At 46.3% G+C, this 17,813-nt stretch overlaps 1 protein-coding gene across 1 annotated transcript in view; it reads left to right on the top strand.

Moving 5' to 3' along the window:
• The window catches only part of LOC124606508 (uncharacterized protein PB18E9.04c-like), a 128,340-nt gene that overhangs the window by 109,353 nt on the left and 1,174 nt on the right, over window positions 1-17,813 (top strand). The window contains exons 7-8 of the mRNA XM_047138492.1: window positions 1,753-1,911; window positions 16,581-16,718. Coding sequence (XP_046994448.1) covers window positions 1,753-1,911; window positions 16,581-16,718 — 297 coding nt within the window. The remainder of the gene's footprint in view (window positions 1-1,752; window positions 1,912-16,580; window positions 16,719-17,813) is intronic.

Here is a 17,813-nt window from a genome sequence, read left to right as displayed (position 1 = left end):
TGTATTGTTGTTATTGTCAGTGTGCCAGAATGATTGAGGGCATTGTCGTGGAGTGGCATCAATTCAACCACTCTTCCTGGTCATTTTCCTTGGATTGCATCTTCAAGACGTCTCAGTTGTTAACAATAGTTGTCGGCAGTTATGCTTACACCTCGTGGAAGCATTCGTAATACACCACAGAGTCGCTGTTACACCAGATGCATAGCATTATCTTTTGTGGATGCGCGCAGGTCTATGTATATGTAGTTGCTACACCATTTGGGCTGAGTCATTTCTTTCTTATCCTAATGTTAGCACAGACAATCATTTATCGTCACCAGTAAAGAGATAGGATAGGAATGGTTGGTGTTGTTTATGAGCAAATTGATGACTATCAAGCAGAGATGCACACATGGTCACCTGCTGATTTTTGTGATTTTGGCTTAGAGCATGTGGTACCCACACACCCAAATTTCGAACCTTCCCCTTTGCATGCAAATGTAGCACGATGGTGTAATGGCCACAGTTCATCGGATTTGGCAGTTCTCGAGTACACTGATGTGGACATTTGTGGATTAATGCATTTAAACGATCATCAAACCGCGAAAGTCTTCCTGAAGGTGGAGAGCCACCAACGTCAAAACCAAAAAACAATATACTTGCCGTGCTCTGTCCAAAGGCATTACGTCCATTCAAGGCGCAGCCAGTGGCTGGTGCTGTTTTCTTCTTTGTAAGAATTAACCTACATTAATTGTACACATCCACGGTCACACCATGTCAGTTTTAGACAAAACAGTATTGTGTAGGAAATGTTCCGATTTCCCCATAGGCACTCCATTGTCTAGCGTCCACAGCTACACTCACTATTTCAATATGCAAACTTCAATAGCAACGGTGAACTACTAATAAAAAAGGCATTCGATAAAGCAATCCATAGCAACCAGAATACCAACATCCAAAACAAAAGCACTACGAACGTACGCACCGACCTAATAATTACCATGCGGCTTCTGCGACAGCATTTACAAAAAAAGTAATAAATTATTCGATTAATACAAAATACAAACATAGATTTGTACAGATTTATAAATTTGCAAATACAATGAAAGCAATTAAGGATCGATTTCGTGTGTATTAAAAGAGTTGTGGTACTAAATATGCAAATATCTTCTATGAAAACAGTGTGGTTCGGGATTCTGCAGCCAGTGATGTGTTACTGAAGTATCGGAACATTATATGCACCATAAGAACAGTAGTTTCTGAACTCAGAATAATACTGACACACCACAGAATGACAACAAGTCTTGCCTTTTACTTAGGATGTAGTTCTAGATATTTCAAGAAATGGTCCACGATAATAAATTTAAGGCATCAGTGGTGTATCGGTATTGATATCGTTGCTGTAAGGAAGTTGCTCAGCTGTTGGCTCCAGTGGTCTGCCGAGTACAGCGTCGTGGCTGCCGCATCAGAAGAGCAGCCAGCTAGCGGCCGCAGAACAGTAACTAGGAGTACTGCAACCACACTGCCAGCTAGCACCGCCTGCAGTTTTTTGCTGGAGCATCGACTACTATCACAGTTGGCCCGAATCTTTTTCTCAGTTGGCAACACAGCGCAATGCACCTTCGACAGTACATCAATAGAAGTACCTGGAATGATTCGAATGGTGTTCAATAGTTTTATCTCATTCTTCAGAATTAAGGCTATTATCTAGCACATAAATATTTTTGTAGGTAATGTAAAGCGTGTATGATAATTATTATTACTTGGTTTTAGAAATACTACGAAGAAAAAGATTATAACACTACTCATACTAATACTACAAAGAAAAAAGAATACCTCAACAAAAACATATGGAAAAGTACTACTTCCACTACTACAAAACTTCCTGTCAATCTCATAACAAACTACTCGTCTACTAATAACATTCCTGAGGTTAGTTCTTCAAAGCTGAAATCGGCACTTTCCTCTTTTTACACTCCTGGAAATGGAAAAAAGAACACATTGACACCGGTGTGTCAGACCCACCATACTTGCTCCGGACACTGCGAGAGGGCTGTACAAGCAATGATCACACGCACGGTACAGCGGACACACCAGGAACCGCGGTGTTGGCCGTCGAATGGCGCTAGCTGCGCAGCATTTGTGCACCGCCGCCGTCAGTGTCAGCCAGTTTGCCGTGGCATACGGAGCTCCATCGCAGTCTTTAACACTGGTAGCATGCCGCGACAGCGTGGACGTGAACCGTATGTGCAGTTGACGGACTTTGAGCGAGGGCGTGTAGTGGGCATGCGGGAGGCCGGGTGGACGTACCGCCGAATTGCTCAACACGTGGGGCGTGAGATCTCCACAGTACATCGATGTTGTTGCCAGTGGTCGGCGGAAGGTGCACGTGCCCGTCGACCTGGGACCGGACCGCAGCGACGCACGGATGCACGCCAAGACCGTAGGATCCTACGCAGTGCCGTAGGGGACCGCACCGCCACTTCCCAGCAAATTAGGGACACTGTTGCTCCTGGGGTATCGGCGAGGACCATTCGCAACCGTCTCCATGAAGCTGGGCTACGGTCCCGCACACCGTTAGGCCGTCTTCCGCTCACGCCCCAACATCGTGCAGCCCGCCTCCAGTGGTGTCGCGACAGGCGTGAATGGAGGGACGAATGGAGACGTGTCGTCTTCAGCGATGAGAGTCGCTTTTGTCTTGGTGCCAATGATGGTCGTATGCGTGTTTGGCGCCGTGCAGGTGAGCGCCACAATCAGGACTGCATACGACCGAGGTACACAGGGCCAACACCCGGCATCATGGTGTGGGGAGCGATCTCCTACACTGGCCGTACACCACTGGTGATCGTCGAGGGGACATTGAATAGTGCACGGTACATCCAAACCCTCATCGAACCCATCGTTCTACCATTCCTAGACCGGCAAGGGAACTTGCTGTTCCAACAGGACAATGCACGTCCGCATGTATCCCGTGCCACCCAACGTGCTCTAGAAGGTGTAAGTCAGCTACCCTGGCCAGCAAGATCTCCGGATCTGTCCCCCATTGAGCATGTTTGGGACTGGATGAAGCGTCGTCTCACGCGGTCTGCACGTCCAGCACGAACGCTGGTCCAACTGAGGCGCCAGGTGGAAATGGCATGGCAAGCCGTTCCACAGGACTACATCCAGCATCTCTACGATCGTCTCCATGGGAGAATAGCAGCCTGCATTGCTGCGAAACGTGGATATACACTGTACTAGTGCCGACATTATGCATGCTCTGTTGCCTGTGTCTATGTGCCTGTGGGTCTGTCAGTGTGATCATGTGATGTATCTGACCCCAGGAATGTGTCAATAAAGTTTCCCCTTCCTGGGACAATGAATTCACGGTGTTCTTATTTCAATTACCAGGAGTGTATTTATACGTTGGGACCATCATTCTTGCAGACTTAATACATCTCAACTACAGAAGGTTGCTTCTGCAACTGGAACTATTCACGAACTGCTGCTGTCAAAACATCTGCATTGCAGTGCTATCATATGCCAAATGTGGCATACTGAAACTTAGCGAGAACTTTCCAAATGATTTATTTGCTTCCATTACAGTGCTCGGTTCACCTTGGTATGTGTCACTGGGCCCCACAATGCTGAGGAAGCACCCCCGTGGCCTGTGCAACGCAACGCTGTGTCATGGCGGCCTTGGCCGGCCAACTTAGTTCCAATGATGTCAGGATGGCTGTACCAGCAACCAACTCAGTGGCCACCATCCCTGTTGACTCCGCACTGCTCCCCCGGGAGCTGTAGGCCAGCCCCACTGCTGATTCTTCCTCGCTATCATAGCTGAGAACGCAGTGGCAACGTCCGCCCGCAATCCAGCGTCCGAATCTGCGGCCCTCGCCTCGGAAGTCTCCGGCATGTGTTGGGAACTGAGACAACTGTCTGTGGCAGCGAGACGATGAGTGGCCCGCCCTGGCTAGCTGCGGAACCCGCATCGGCCTCAGAGGGTCGAACCAGTGACCCACTGTGGAGTGGAATGCTGGCACCCCATTTGCTCTGCGTGTAGCCGGTGGTGTGACACGCCCCACTATCCAGGAGAGCTGTCACATTTCAATGAATCTCGTTAGAAAACGATACCTATTTATACTCGGCTGTGTGCCCCTGTTTTGTCAAGTGTGTCGCTTCACATCACGTATGCATAACACTTAGGTTTGCCAGTGGCCCTCATCTGCCTGTGACTTGCGCCAGGGAAACTGCTGTGTGCCCTCTCCAGCAGTTCTACGCCCCCCGGGGCCTCTTTTTGCCTTCGCAACTGCTGGTATGCGTAACTTACTGCAATCCAGCCCGCACCTGGCTGTAACTCGTGCTCCGAATATCGGAGAAAACTAACTTTCCCCATCCTAAACGGTGGTGCTGCTACAATATGCTGAATTCACTGGTCATAGGGCAACACATCAGTAGCGTTTCCATTGTGACAACTGACTTGACAATTCACTGTAACTTCTTCCAATCCACATTTCCACAATCACTTTCAGTAAAACAATGAACAGTCGTGACGTTCTTTCGTTCAGTGCTCGCTTACCCTTTATGCGTAAGGGATGTTCACTTGTTGGGATGGTAACATGCTATCTAATACACTCCTGGAAATTGAAATAAGAACACCGTGAATTCATTGTCCTAGGAAGGGGAAACTTTATTGACACATTCCTGGGGTCAGATACATCACATGATCACACTGACAGAACCACAGGCACATAGACACAGGCAACAGAGCATGCACAATGTCGGCACTAGTACAGTGTATATCCACCTTTCGCAGCAATGCAGGCTGCTATTCTCCCATGGAGACGATCGTAGAGATGCTGGATGTAGTCCTGTGGAACGGCTTGCCATGCCATTTCCACCTGGCGCCTCAGTTGGACCAGCGTTCGTGCTGGACGTGCAGACCGCGTGAGACGACGCTTCATCCAGTCCCAAACATGCTCAATGGGGGACAGATCCGGAGATCTTGCTGGCCAGGGTAGTTGACTTACACCTTCTAGAGCACGTTGGGTGGCACGGGATACATGCGGACGTGCATTGTCCTGTTGGAACAGCAAGTTCCCTTGCCGGTCTAGGAATGGTAGAACGATGGGTTCGATGACGGTTTGGATGTACCGTGCACTATTCAGTGTCCCCTCGACGATCACCAGTGGTGTACGGCCAGTGTAGGAGATCGCTCCCCACACCATGATGCCGGGTTTTGGCCCTGTGTGCCTCGGTCGTATGCAGTCCTGATTGTGGCGCTCACCTGCACGGCGCCAAACACGCATACGACCATCATTGGCACCAAGGCAGAAGCGACTCTCATCGCTGAAGACGACACGTCTCCATTCGTCCCTCCATTCACGCCTGTCGCGACACCACTGGAGGCGGGCTGCACGATGTTGGGGCGTGAGCGTAAGACGGCCTAACGGTGTGCGGGACCGTAGCCCAGCTTCATGGAGACGGTTGCGAATGGTCCTCGCCGATACCCCAGGAGCAACAGTGTCCCTAATTTGCTGGGAAGTGGCCGTGCGGTCCCCTACGGCACTGCGTAGGATCCTACGGTCTTGGCGTGCATCCGTGCGTCGCTGCGGTCCGGTCCCAGGTCGACGGGCACGTGCACCTTCCGCCGACCACTGGCGACAACATCGATGTACTGTGGAGACCTCACGCCCCACGTGTTGAGCAATTCGGCGGTACGTCCACACGGCCTCCCGCATGCCCACTATACGCCCTCGCTCAAAGTCCGTCAACTGCACATACGGTTCACTTCCACGCTGTCGCGGCATGCTACCAGTGTTAAAGACTGCGATGGAGCTCCGTATGCCACGGCAAACTGGCTGACACTGACGGCGGCGGTGCACAAATGCTGCGCAGCTAGCGCCATTCGACGGCCAACACCGCGGTTCCTGGTGTGTCCGCTGTGCCGTGCGTGTGATCATTGCTTGTACAGCCCTCTCGCAGTGTCCGGAGCAAGTATGGTGGGTCTGACACACCGGTGTCAATGTGTTCTTTTTTCCATTTCCAGGAGTGTAGTTGAACGTCTTGCGAGGTTCCTCGGCCATCGTGGATATTACCGCTCCAGTATCGTTCAACATGCATCACATCTATTCGTTTCTCAGAGCTACTTTGCGATTCAGCGTCTTTAATGCATCAGGCCCACTATCCGCTCCATGTTCGAACAGCGCAAAATCCCATAGAGTGTTCTCCTAAGTGCTCACACTGCTGCAGGCACAACAATCACTCATTTGTATTCGAGTTTGTAAAGTTACGTAGGATACAGGCCAAGAACTGTCAGATAATCTACTATCATGACGGTCTCCAAAGGTATCATATCTTCATTTTTCGATTACGTTAGGTCATCGTCTGTTTCGGCGGTGGTGAATACACCTGTTTCCACTCCTTGGATGGCGCCATTGTTTTGAGATCGTAGTGATACATTCAGCACTCACCCAGGGTGATTGAGAGGCTAAGGAAGTTAGCTTGTTTCGCCTGACGTAGCTGCAATACTTCATGTGTTGTCTCGGTTTGGCATTGTTTCTGAAAGGATGCGGCTGACGTGTACCTCATCAGGCGATAACGTTTTCCATATTCAAAATATCATACAAGGTGTTAAAAATGGTCGATGACTGTTTTTCATGTTTTTGCACTATCGTCTTGATAACGACAGGTCGGTTTTAGAGCACCAAGGTCGCCAGGTTCTGCACTGAAGATGGTCCGCCACTTCGTTCGTCGACATTTAGATTTGTTTGACCGCTCTGGAGGAGGCAGCACCGGTTAGCCACAATGTCACATGATGGTACGTTGTGCCGTATACACTCCTGGAAATGGAAAAAGGAACACATTGACACCGGTGTGTCAGACCCACCATACTTGCTCCGGACACTGCGAGAGGGCTGTACAAGCAATGATCACACGCACGGCACAGCGGACACACCAGGAACCGCGGTGTTGGCCGTCGAATGGCGCTAGCTGCGCAGCATTTGTGCACCGCCGCCGTCAGTGTCAGCCAGTTTGTCGTGGCATACGGAGCTCCATCGCAGTCTTTAACACTGGTAGCATGCCGCGACAGCGTGGACGTGAACCGTATGTGCAGTTGACGGACTTTGAGCGAGGGCGTATAGTGGGCATGCGGGAGGCCGGGTGGACGTACCGCCATTTTGCTCAACACGTGGGGCGTGAGGTCTCCACAGTACATCGATGTTGTCGCCAGTGGTCGGCGGAAGGTGCACGTGCCCGTCGACCTGGGACCGGACCGCAGCGACGCACGGATGCACGCCAAGACCGTAGAATCCTACGCAGTGCCGTAGGGGACCGCACCGCCACTTCCCAGCAAATTAGGGACACTGTTGCTCCTGGGGTATCGGCGAGGACCATTCGCAACCGTCTCCATGAAGCTGGGCTACGGTCCCGCACACCGTTAGGCCGTCTTACGCTCACGCCCCAACATCGTGCAGCCCACCTCCAGTGGTGTCGCGACAGGCGTGAATGGAGGGACGAATGGAGACGTGTCGTCTTCAGCGATGAGAGTCGCTTCTGCCTTGGTGCCAATGATGGTCGTATGCGTGTTTGGCGCCGTGCAGGTGAGCGCCACAATCAGGACTGCATACGACCGAGGCACACAGGGCCAAAACCCGGCATCATGGTGTGGGGAGCGATCTCCTACACTGGCCGTACACCACTGGTGATCGTCGAGGGGACACTGAATAGTGCACGGTACATCCAAACCGTCATCGAACCCATCGTTCTACCATTCATAGACCGGCAAGGGAACTTGCTGTTCCAACAGGACAATGCACGTCCGCATGTATCCCGTGCCACCCAACGTGCTCTAGAAGGTGTAAGTCAACTACCCTGGCCAGCAAGATCTCCGGATCTGTCCCCCATTGAGCATGATTGGGACTGGATGAAGCGTTGTCTCACGCGGTCTGCACGTCCAGCACGAACGCTGGTCCAACTGAGGCGCCAGGTGGAAATGGCATGGCAAGCCGTTTCACAGGACTACATCCAGCATCTCTACGATCGTCTCCATGGGAGAATAGCAGCCTGCATTGTTGCGAAAGGTGGATATACACTGTACTAGTGCCGACATTGTGCATGCTCTGTTGCCTGAGTCTATGTGCCTGTGGTTCTGTCAGTGTGATCATGTGATGTATCTGACCCCAGGAATGTGTCAATAAAGTTTCCCCTTCCTGGGACAATGAATTCACGGTGTTCTTATTTCAATTTCCAGGAGTGTAATTCTGCCATATCAACATGATTTTTTGTAGAGCTGCTACACTTCAGTTGCGGAAAACTAATTATTTCACGGTGTTCCACCTTATCAATTGGTTACACCATTTTGTTTTGCACTCTCTTGTGACGTTCTCCGCGTTTGTGATGCGAGAAATGATACCAGAACTGGAGACATTTCTTGAAGATAACCACAAAATTATGAAGGTAACTTTAGGAGATAATTTAATCTGTATGTCCACACCTGATAACTTTCATCTTGCATCTGTATGGAAAGTCAAAATCATCCACGCAATGGGAAAGAACACGATGAAAAACAGTTTAAAAATACAACTTCAGTCTTCCATGGTACACTAGGAAATAAATCCCGATTGTTTGGAGAGGTCAGATTATACAAAACTTTGACTTTTCTTATACGTCATCATGGAAACGATTATTGAGTTTTGCATGTACAAAATGACCACCAAGAAAAATACAAAGTATCCATGCACGGTTCCTAAGTACAACTGCCTGAAGTACTTGTACACTTGTCTTTTACCTACAGCGAAATTAATAAACATATGCCAGTAAAAATTCATCCGACTGCATTTCCCTCAAGATTGATTTCCACCTGTTTTTCGAACGATAAAAACTGTGTAGGTGGTACTTACAATAGTTCGGCTGTGTATCGTAATGTGGAGTCATATTTAAAATTCCAGCATCAGCATTTATCCATGTATCTGAACTAAAAGCTTTTAATTCTCTTACACTCAAAGCGTTGCTAATACTGTTAAACTACCGTAGAAAGAAAAATATAAAACATTATAGTTTTAAAGCTTCAGAATCGGAGAAAAAAGGATTTCAAGCCCGAATTAAAGTACTGTCATGTTCTAACTGAAGCTACAGAGTTTTCGGCGTAACAATGAAATACAACAAACTATCTCAGTATGACTTGCTCATACCACCAGGACCCAAACGAAATGTGAGAGGAATGGCGGATTACAAGTGTCTTAGAGAAGCAATGTAGGACATTACGCAGCAGGTGTCTCTGATTAACCAAAAAGTCTTGACGTACAAAAAATATATATATAAATGTTGCTGGCGAAACTTATGAGCAATCCACGAATTGCTCCGCTACAGCCTGTATCGACTAAATACGCTTCTGTCCTACTACTGAGATCGAGTCGCCGAAAACAACTTCAACAAAATTTTCCTCAGCGGCTCCTGGGGACAGTTGAGGACTACTAAATTATTGAAGCTACAAGTATGGCTGTAAAACTATCAACGAAACTGAGAACGTTGCTACCAGCAGACGATAAAATCCTGTATAGTATGATACACAACATGAAGCAGGAAGTCAGACAAGAGTACAAACAAATCTTGAGCTAGGTAAATCAAAAAGTGTTATCTATGTATGACGAACACCTAATTATTGCTTCACCTGTAATCTATTTCACTTCACTAACGCATACTCAATCTAGATTGAGCCTTTGCATACCCGTTTTCAGTTTTCTACAGGTTAACATATACATATGAAAATCAGAATTTCGTTGTGAACGCCACAAGTTACGATAGTTGCTATATTGACTTAATATCGAGAACATTTCTTCACTGCATCTCCGAAGATGACTTCTTGTTTACTTCAAATTTTATGGCTTTAGACCTGAAAGCCATTCAGCCCTCTCTCAGTGTTCTGGAATTTTACAAGGTAAAGTTACATCTGTCAAAAAATTCATAGTTAGTTTTCAAACTAATACATTTTCCTGGTGAAGGGTAGTTGCTGTATTAGTTGATAATTCTGAGTGTCCGTTTACTTTGACATTTGTTAAGTATTAATGAATTATCAATGTTTGCACACCAAGAAGCAGCTGAAGATTTAACCTATAATAGGGACAGTAATGATGTAAAGATAGGATACGTAAAATCGTATTGCGGTATGTTAGAACTGAAAAATTAAATGCCTAGCTCGAAGCAGAAGAGGTGGAGGTGCTATGGAATCAGTGAAAACAACGATGGGAAAGAACATTAAAAGACGAAGTTCTTTACCTAACGCGGCATTTCCTCTTCTTTCTTTGTTCGAATTATACCGCTAAAACTGAGAAAAAATTATTCTCCATGTAATCACAATACGGAAGCACTGGCACAGGACCGATTAGCGAGATTTAATCGAATGTCCTGAAGTTTTCATGCCATATACAGTTCACGGAATGAGATCACAGATTCAGAGTGGAGAAGAGAGTAAGTGAAACTTGTGGAGTGAGATTAGGGACGTGGTCTGTGTATTACAACAATGGTTTGCAAACCCAGACATACTGCCTCCATCGTGTGTACGTGAGGGTGAAGGAGAGATATCAAGCTGAAAATGAATAACTAAATAACTCGACATGTAACGGAATGGAGGGAGACCCTTATCAGTGGTACGTGCACAGCCTTAGGAGTACGATACGGGAGAGGAATAACGTTCGTTATCGTTCATTTCAGACTGCGTATCAGACGTAAACTTGTCAGTATATCTCATAACAGGGTAGGAGAACGTGAGAGATAACACACCGGACCGTGGTTTGTTCCTGCCTGCGCCTACTTAAGCCCTCACGGAAGGTGGCACAGTATAGTGCGGCTATTTGCCGCTAGCAAACATGAAGATTCTGGTGAGTACCTCATAGAACAGGAGAATATGTTGCAGCTCAGGTTTTCGGTTGATTCCCTACGACTTGCAGCGCCTAACAAACACAGACCTCATGGTCCTGGCGTATTCACCAATTTATGTTTCCTACCTACAATGTATTTAACCAGTCTCTACAGAATACTTAAACGATCGTACTCAGCCTTACAGCATATTTAGATGTGTTCAGATCTCATAACCATATTAAATTGAAACTTTCTCTCTTTGAATCATAAGTTGCAGTTACATAGCTTTCCGTTAGGTTGCTTACAAACATTACTGTTGTTGTGTTGTTATGCGTCAAGCCTTCATATGTACTTTTAGATACTACATTAATTTGCAACTATGATGCACCTAAAATTACTTTTTTGCTGGAGCTTTCTATACAGTCATTTCAAAACGCCAGTATGTTGTTGTTGTTATTGTGGTCTTCTGTTCTGAGACTGGTTTGATGCAGCTCTCCATGCTACTCTATCCTGTGCAGGCTTCTTCATCTCCCAGTGCTTACTGCAACCTACATCCTTCTGAATCTGCTTAGTGTATTCATCTCTTGGTCTCCCTCTACGATTTTTACCCTCCACATTGCCCTCCAATGCTACATTTGTGATCCCCTGATGCCTCAGAACAAGTCCTACCAACCGGTCCCTTCTTCTTGTCAAGTTGTGCCACAAATTCCTCTTCTCCCCAATTCTATTCAATACCTCCTCATTAGTCATGTGATTTACCCATCTAATCTTCAGCATTCTTCTGTAGCACCACATTTCGAAAGCTTCTATTCTCTTCTTGTCCAAACTATTTATCGTCCATGTTTCACTTCCATACATGGCTACACTCCATACAAATACTTTCAGAAACGACTTCCTGACACTTAAATCTATACTCGATGTTAACAAATTTTTCTTCTTCAGAAACGCTTTCCTTGCCATTGCTAGTCTACATTTTATATCCTCTCTACTTCGACCATCATGAGTTATTTTGCTCCCCAAATAGCAAAACTCCTTTACTACTTTAAGTTTGTCATTTCCTGATCTAATTCCCTCAGCATCACCCGACTTAATTCGACTACATTCCATTATCCTCGCTTTGCTTTTGTTGATGTTCATCTTATACCCTCCTTTCAGGACACTTTCCATTCCGTTCAACTGTTCTTCCAAGTCCTTTGCTGTCTCTGACAGAATTACAATATCATCGGCAAACCTCAAAGTTTTTATTTCTTCTCCATGGATTTTAATACCTACACCAAATTATTCTTTTGTTTCCTTTACTGCTTGCTCAATATACAGATTGAATAACATTGGGGAGAGGCTACAACCCTGACTCACTACCTTCCCAACCACTGCTTCCCTTTCATGTCCCTCGACTCTTATAACTGCCACCTGGTTTCTGTACAAATTGTAAATGGCCTTTCGCTCCCTGCATTTTACACCTGCCACCTTTAGAATGCGAAAGAGAGTATTCCAGTCAATATTGTCAAAAGCTTTCTCTAAGTCTACAAATGCTAGAAACGTAGGTTTCCCTTTCCTTAATTTTTCTTCTAAGATAAGTCGTAAGGTCAGTACTGCCTCACGTGCTCCAACATTTCTACGGAATACAAACTGATCTTCCCCGAGGTCGGCTTCTACCAGTGTTTCCATTCGTCTGTAAAGAATTCGTGTTAGTATTTTGCAGCTGTGACTTATTAAACTGATAGTTCGGTAATTTTCACGTCTGTCAACACCTGCTTTCTTTGGGATTGGAATTAGTAAAATACACGTACACTGAGGTGTCAAAAGTCGTGGAATACCTCCGAATATCGTGTTTGACTTTCTTTTGCCCGACGTAGTGCATGCAGCAGCTCTAGTGGCATGGACTACACAAGTCGCTGGAAGTCCCCTACAGAAATAGTGAGCCCTGTTGCCTCTATAGACGCCGGTAGTTGCGAAACTCTTGCCGGTGCAGGATTTTGTGCACGAACGGACGTCTCCATTATGTCCCGTAAATGTTCGATGGGATTCATGTTGGGTGGTCTGGGTGGCCAAATCATTGGATCGAATTGTCCAGAATGTCTTGCAAACCAATCGCGAACAGTTGTGGCTCAGTGGCATGGCGCATTGTCACGCATAAAAATTCCTTCGTTGTTTGGGAGAATGGAGTCCACAAATGGCTTCAAATGCTCTCCAAGTAGGCGAACAATACCGTTTACAGTCAGTGAACGGTTTACAACCTGGAGGTCTCAACATACTCGAACCCAACCAACAGCTCTTACCGACTGAAATCGGGACCTATCTGACGAGACAACTGTTTTCCAGATGTCGAGCGTTCAACTGGTATGGCGACAAACCCAGGAGAGGTGCTACAGATGCCGTGCTGTTAGCAAAAGCACTCGCGTCGGTCGTCTGATGCCATACGCCATTAACCACAAATTTCCCCACACTGTCCTCGTGAGTCGTTTGCCCACGCTGATTTCTGCGATTATTTTACGCAGCGTTGCTTATCTGTTAGCGCTGACGACTCTACGCAAACGCCGCTGCTCTCGTTCAGGTGATGGCCATCGGAGATTGAGTTGTCCGTGGCGAGAGATAATGCTTAAAATGTGGTATTCTCGGCACACTCTTTTCTCTTTGGCTCTCGGAATATTGATTACGCTAACGATTTCCGAAATGGAAAGTCCTATTAGTCTAGCTTCGACTACCATTACACGTTCAAAGTCTGTTAATTTCAGTTGCGCGGTCGTAACCACGTAGGCAACTTTTTCACACGGGTCATCTGAGTACAAATGATAGCTCCGCTACTTCACGGCCCTTTCATACCTTGTATGCACAGTACTACCGCCCTCAGTGTATGTGCATATCGCTACCCCATGACTATTATGTCCTCAGTATAATACGGTCTATAATAGACAAACTGACAAAATAACGTATACACAAAACAGAAAGCACTAATAATGCAGTGAATTTCTGTAATGTGCCCTTCGGGAATAGAAGGAAATAAAATATACAAAAGGAAATAAAATACACAGTTTGGTTATGTGATAGTTTCATGTCCTCATAGTCCTTAAAGTATATACATTTAGTCCTGAAACCTTCCATGAAATTATCAGTTACATGAGTTTACGTTCATTATTGATAAAACTCTTGCGTATAATAATTATTTGTACGTGTACATATCGGAAAATTGGAGTAGATGTTTTACGCACTTAATTATTAATATTACCTACGTAGAATCAATCAAAGTCAGGTCAGGCGCTGAAGTTAATTAAACGAGAAGCATGAAGCATGCCATGAGGTATACACACTACTTCACAACTGCTTACGAACAACATCTGATTCCTACGGAACGCTCGACCATGTAGAGGGCGGGACATGTTAACTGAAGCAAAGCCTGTGCACGAAGGTCCTTTATTCATTCTACAGTTCATGAAGTACATTGTTTGACAACGGTTCTTGTTGAACTGATTACTGTGACATTTCGTGTGGTGCGGTAACATGTCTGCAAGACATTATTTGAGAGCTTACGGTCTTGGACGAGACGTTGGACGGCTCGAAGCTGATCACAGTGTCGGGATTGTCAGTCACAGTGATGAGTATATCCTAAAGTGCCATCTCACTATCATAAAAGTTCGCCCCTGGTAGCTGAGTGGTCAGCGCGACAGAATGTCCATCCTAAGGGCCCGGGTTCGATTCCCGGCTAGATCGGAGATTTTCTCCGCTTAGGGACTGGGTGTTGTGTTGTACTAATCATCATCATTACATCCCCATCGACGCACACCTCGCCGAAGTGGCGTCAGATCGAAAGACTTGAACCGGCGAACGGTCTACCCGACGGGAGGCTCTTGTCATACGACAATTACATGTTGCTATCGAAAGAGGCAGCCGAAATCGGAAAGGCTAAGAGAAAAAAAGGCGGTGCTCGTAGACGGACCACCGCACCACGAGGAGATCGATACGTAGCCCTGGTGGCGAAAAGCAACAGACCACTGAGGCAGATTGCACAGACCTTGCAACCGCTACCGGCGCACTTGTCTGCCATAACCTATTCACTCGAAAACCTGTTAAATGCATCCCATTTCAACATCGTCATCGTCGAGAAAAAGGTTCACTGGTATAGGGAGCATATTGGTTGGGATCAGCAACAGTGATCCAGAGCGATGTTCACCGACAAACCCCGTTTGACTGTGGAAAGTGATTTTCGCCACCAGTTGATGTGGAGAGAAAGAGCAGCACGTTACACACCACAGAATGCACATGAACGTCTTCGGTACGGCCTAAGCGTCATGATCTGGTCAAGCATTATGCCTAATGCCCGAACACTGTTGCATATTTTTGTGAGAGGTTCCTTTACAGCACAGTGCTATTGTAGGGAGGTTATTCTGGACCATTGCCGCCAGTTTACAACTGCGGTAAATCCCGACAGTCTGTCTAAGGACGACAATGCTCGACCACACAAGAGCGCTGAGTTGTCGGACACACCGGAAAGTGAAGGTATTGAAAGTTGGAACGCCCTGCGTACTCCCCGGATCGAAACCATATCAGGCATGTCTGGGATGCTTTCTGCAGGCGTCTTTCCCCACTAATACCCTTCCCTAAACCGTGCAAGAGCGGAAAACTGCCTTCCGAAACGACTCATCAACACGGGACCTTTGCCTTTCGCGGACAAGCGCTCTACCATCTGAGCTACCCAAGCACGACTCACGCCCCGTCCTCACAGTTTCACTTCTGCCAGTACCTCGTCTCCTATCTTCCAAACTCTGCTGCAGAGGGAAAATCTCATTCTGGAACCATCCCATAGGCTGTGACTAAGTCATGTCTCCGCAATATTCTTTCTTTCAGGAGTGCTAGTTCTGCAAGGTTCGCAGGAGAGCTTGTGTAAAGTTTGGAAGGTAGGAGACGAGGTACTGGCAGAAGTGAAAATGTGAGGACGGGGCGTGAGTTGTGCTTGGGTCGCTCAGTTGGTAGAGCACTTGCCCGCGAAAGGCAGAGGTCCCGAGTTCGAGCCGGCCGGAGTCGCCGAACGGTTCTAGGCGCTACAGTCTGGAACCGCGACGCAGCTACGGTCGCAGGTTCGAATCCTGCCTCGGGCATGGATGTGTGTGATGTCCTTAGGTTAGTTAGGTTTAAGTAGTTCTAAGTTCTACGGGACTGATGACCTCAGAAGTTAAGTCCCATAGTGCTCAGAGCCATTTGAACCATTTGAACCGAGTTCGAGTCGCGGTCAGGCACACAGTTTTAATCTGCCAGGAAGTTTCATATCAGCGCATTCTCCGCTGCAGAGTGAAAATCTCATTCTGGACTCATTAACAGTTTGGTAGCCAACATGGATAACAGGTATAAAATGTACATTAGTGTCCGGGGGGAACATATTCCTTACTGAGACTCTGATATTGGCCTTTGTGTTGGGTGTCTAATCTGTGTCAAACACGAACATTATTTATGACTGCTATCCTGGTTTCCCATGTGGTGAAATCTGTACCATTTCTCGTTGTATATTTACCACTTCACCTCTCTTACGTATGTACTGTGGTTTTCATCTCCTCCATCACTGCCTTGATTAATCCTGTCCATCCATGTCTCTGTTCCTTAGCAATCATCAAGTTATGTATATTACTTTTGTATTTCCACTTACAGGAATTCCACTTACAGTAACAGCTACTATCCTTTTCACGAAATACGATGTGTGAAGATTTCACTTTGAAAACAAAATTGTATATAGTAACTTATGTAACGAAATTTATCGACTCGTTCTGTCACAGGTGATCCTGAGTGCAGTGCTCGCCCTAGCCGTCGCCATTCCTGTCGACGCTGAAGTTGAGTGTGAAACATCGGCCGAAACATCCCACGCTGTCAGCCTCGAGGATAAGGCAGCCGACAGTGGAGAAAGTAAACCTGCCGTACCAGTTAAACCCCAACACTCTGAACCACTCAATCCACGATCGTCTGAAATGACTGGCACTAAACCCTCTGACAAATCCATCCAAGTTACTGTACCTGGAAATAACCCACTTACCTCACTTCCTTGGACCAGTGCCGACATCGTCTCCCTCTGCAGTAAGCTATCCTACAACTTTCCTGGCAGCAGCGTTAGAATGTACCCGCCCTTCACTCCCCTACCCGCATTTCCCCTTCCCAGAGAAACCGATGCAGTTGTTCGTTACTGTCTCCCCATTCAGACTTCCAGAGTAAACTTTCCTGTCAGTTCTATGACTGGCACTCCCTTTGCCTCTGTTCTTCGGCCTGAGTCCTTCTTCAATAGCCTCAACACTGATCAAGCAGCAGTCCTCCAAAACTGGCCTACCAGCTATGCAGGTGTTCCACAACAGTTACCGCTTGATGAAGTGTATAAGGTATGGAATTTTTCACTGATATATTTTTGTACTATTTTTTCCTTTCGAAAATTGGCAGTAAATTGTTTTACATAAGTAAACTTTTTCCTCTCTCTTGTTAGATCGCTTGAGGCTTTTTTCGTTACAGATTTATATATTTGTATCATTAAAACATAGATATAGCGTTCATTGGTTCTACTAAACAGCTATATGTATAACTAAATTTGTGAAGATCTGGGTTGCGTTCTTTAAACATTACTTTTAATCTTTTCTTGACAGACTCTTACCTTCTGTCCTTATAACTGACAATACTGCCCAGAATTAATCAGTGCCAAACACAAGTTATCTGGCGTCACATGTAATCAAAAAATGTTATAAATTATTATGATTATAAGAGGAAAGAGGGTATGTGCAGCTTGTTAAGTCATATGTTGTATCGTGTTAATTTGAATGTCTAATTTACATACCAAAAGAAATCTCAACGAAATGTTATACCTGAAAAGCCACACACACACACACACACACAGATATATATATATATATATATATATATATATATATATATATATATATATATGTGGGGGGGGGGGGGGGTGGCGGTGTGGGTGTGTGCTGAGTATCTTCTTTCGTTGCCTTCGGACAAAAGTTTCGAAACTGCCCATT

The sequence above is a fragment of the Schistocerca americana genome, chromosome 3 (genome assembly GCF_021461395.2).
Source record: "Schistocerca americana isolate TAMUIC-IGC-003095 chromosome 3, iqSchAmer2.1, whole genome shotgun sequence".
Taxonomy (NCBI): Eukaryota; Metazoa; Arthropoda; class Insecta; order Orthoptera; family Acrididae; genus Schistocerca; species Schistocerca americana.
This window is presented reverse-complemented; position numbering and strand designations above follow the sequence as displayed.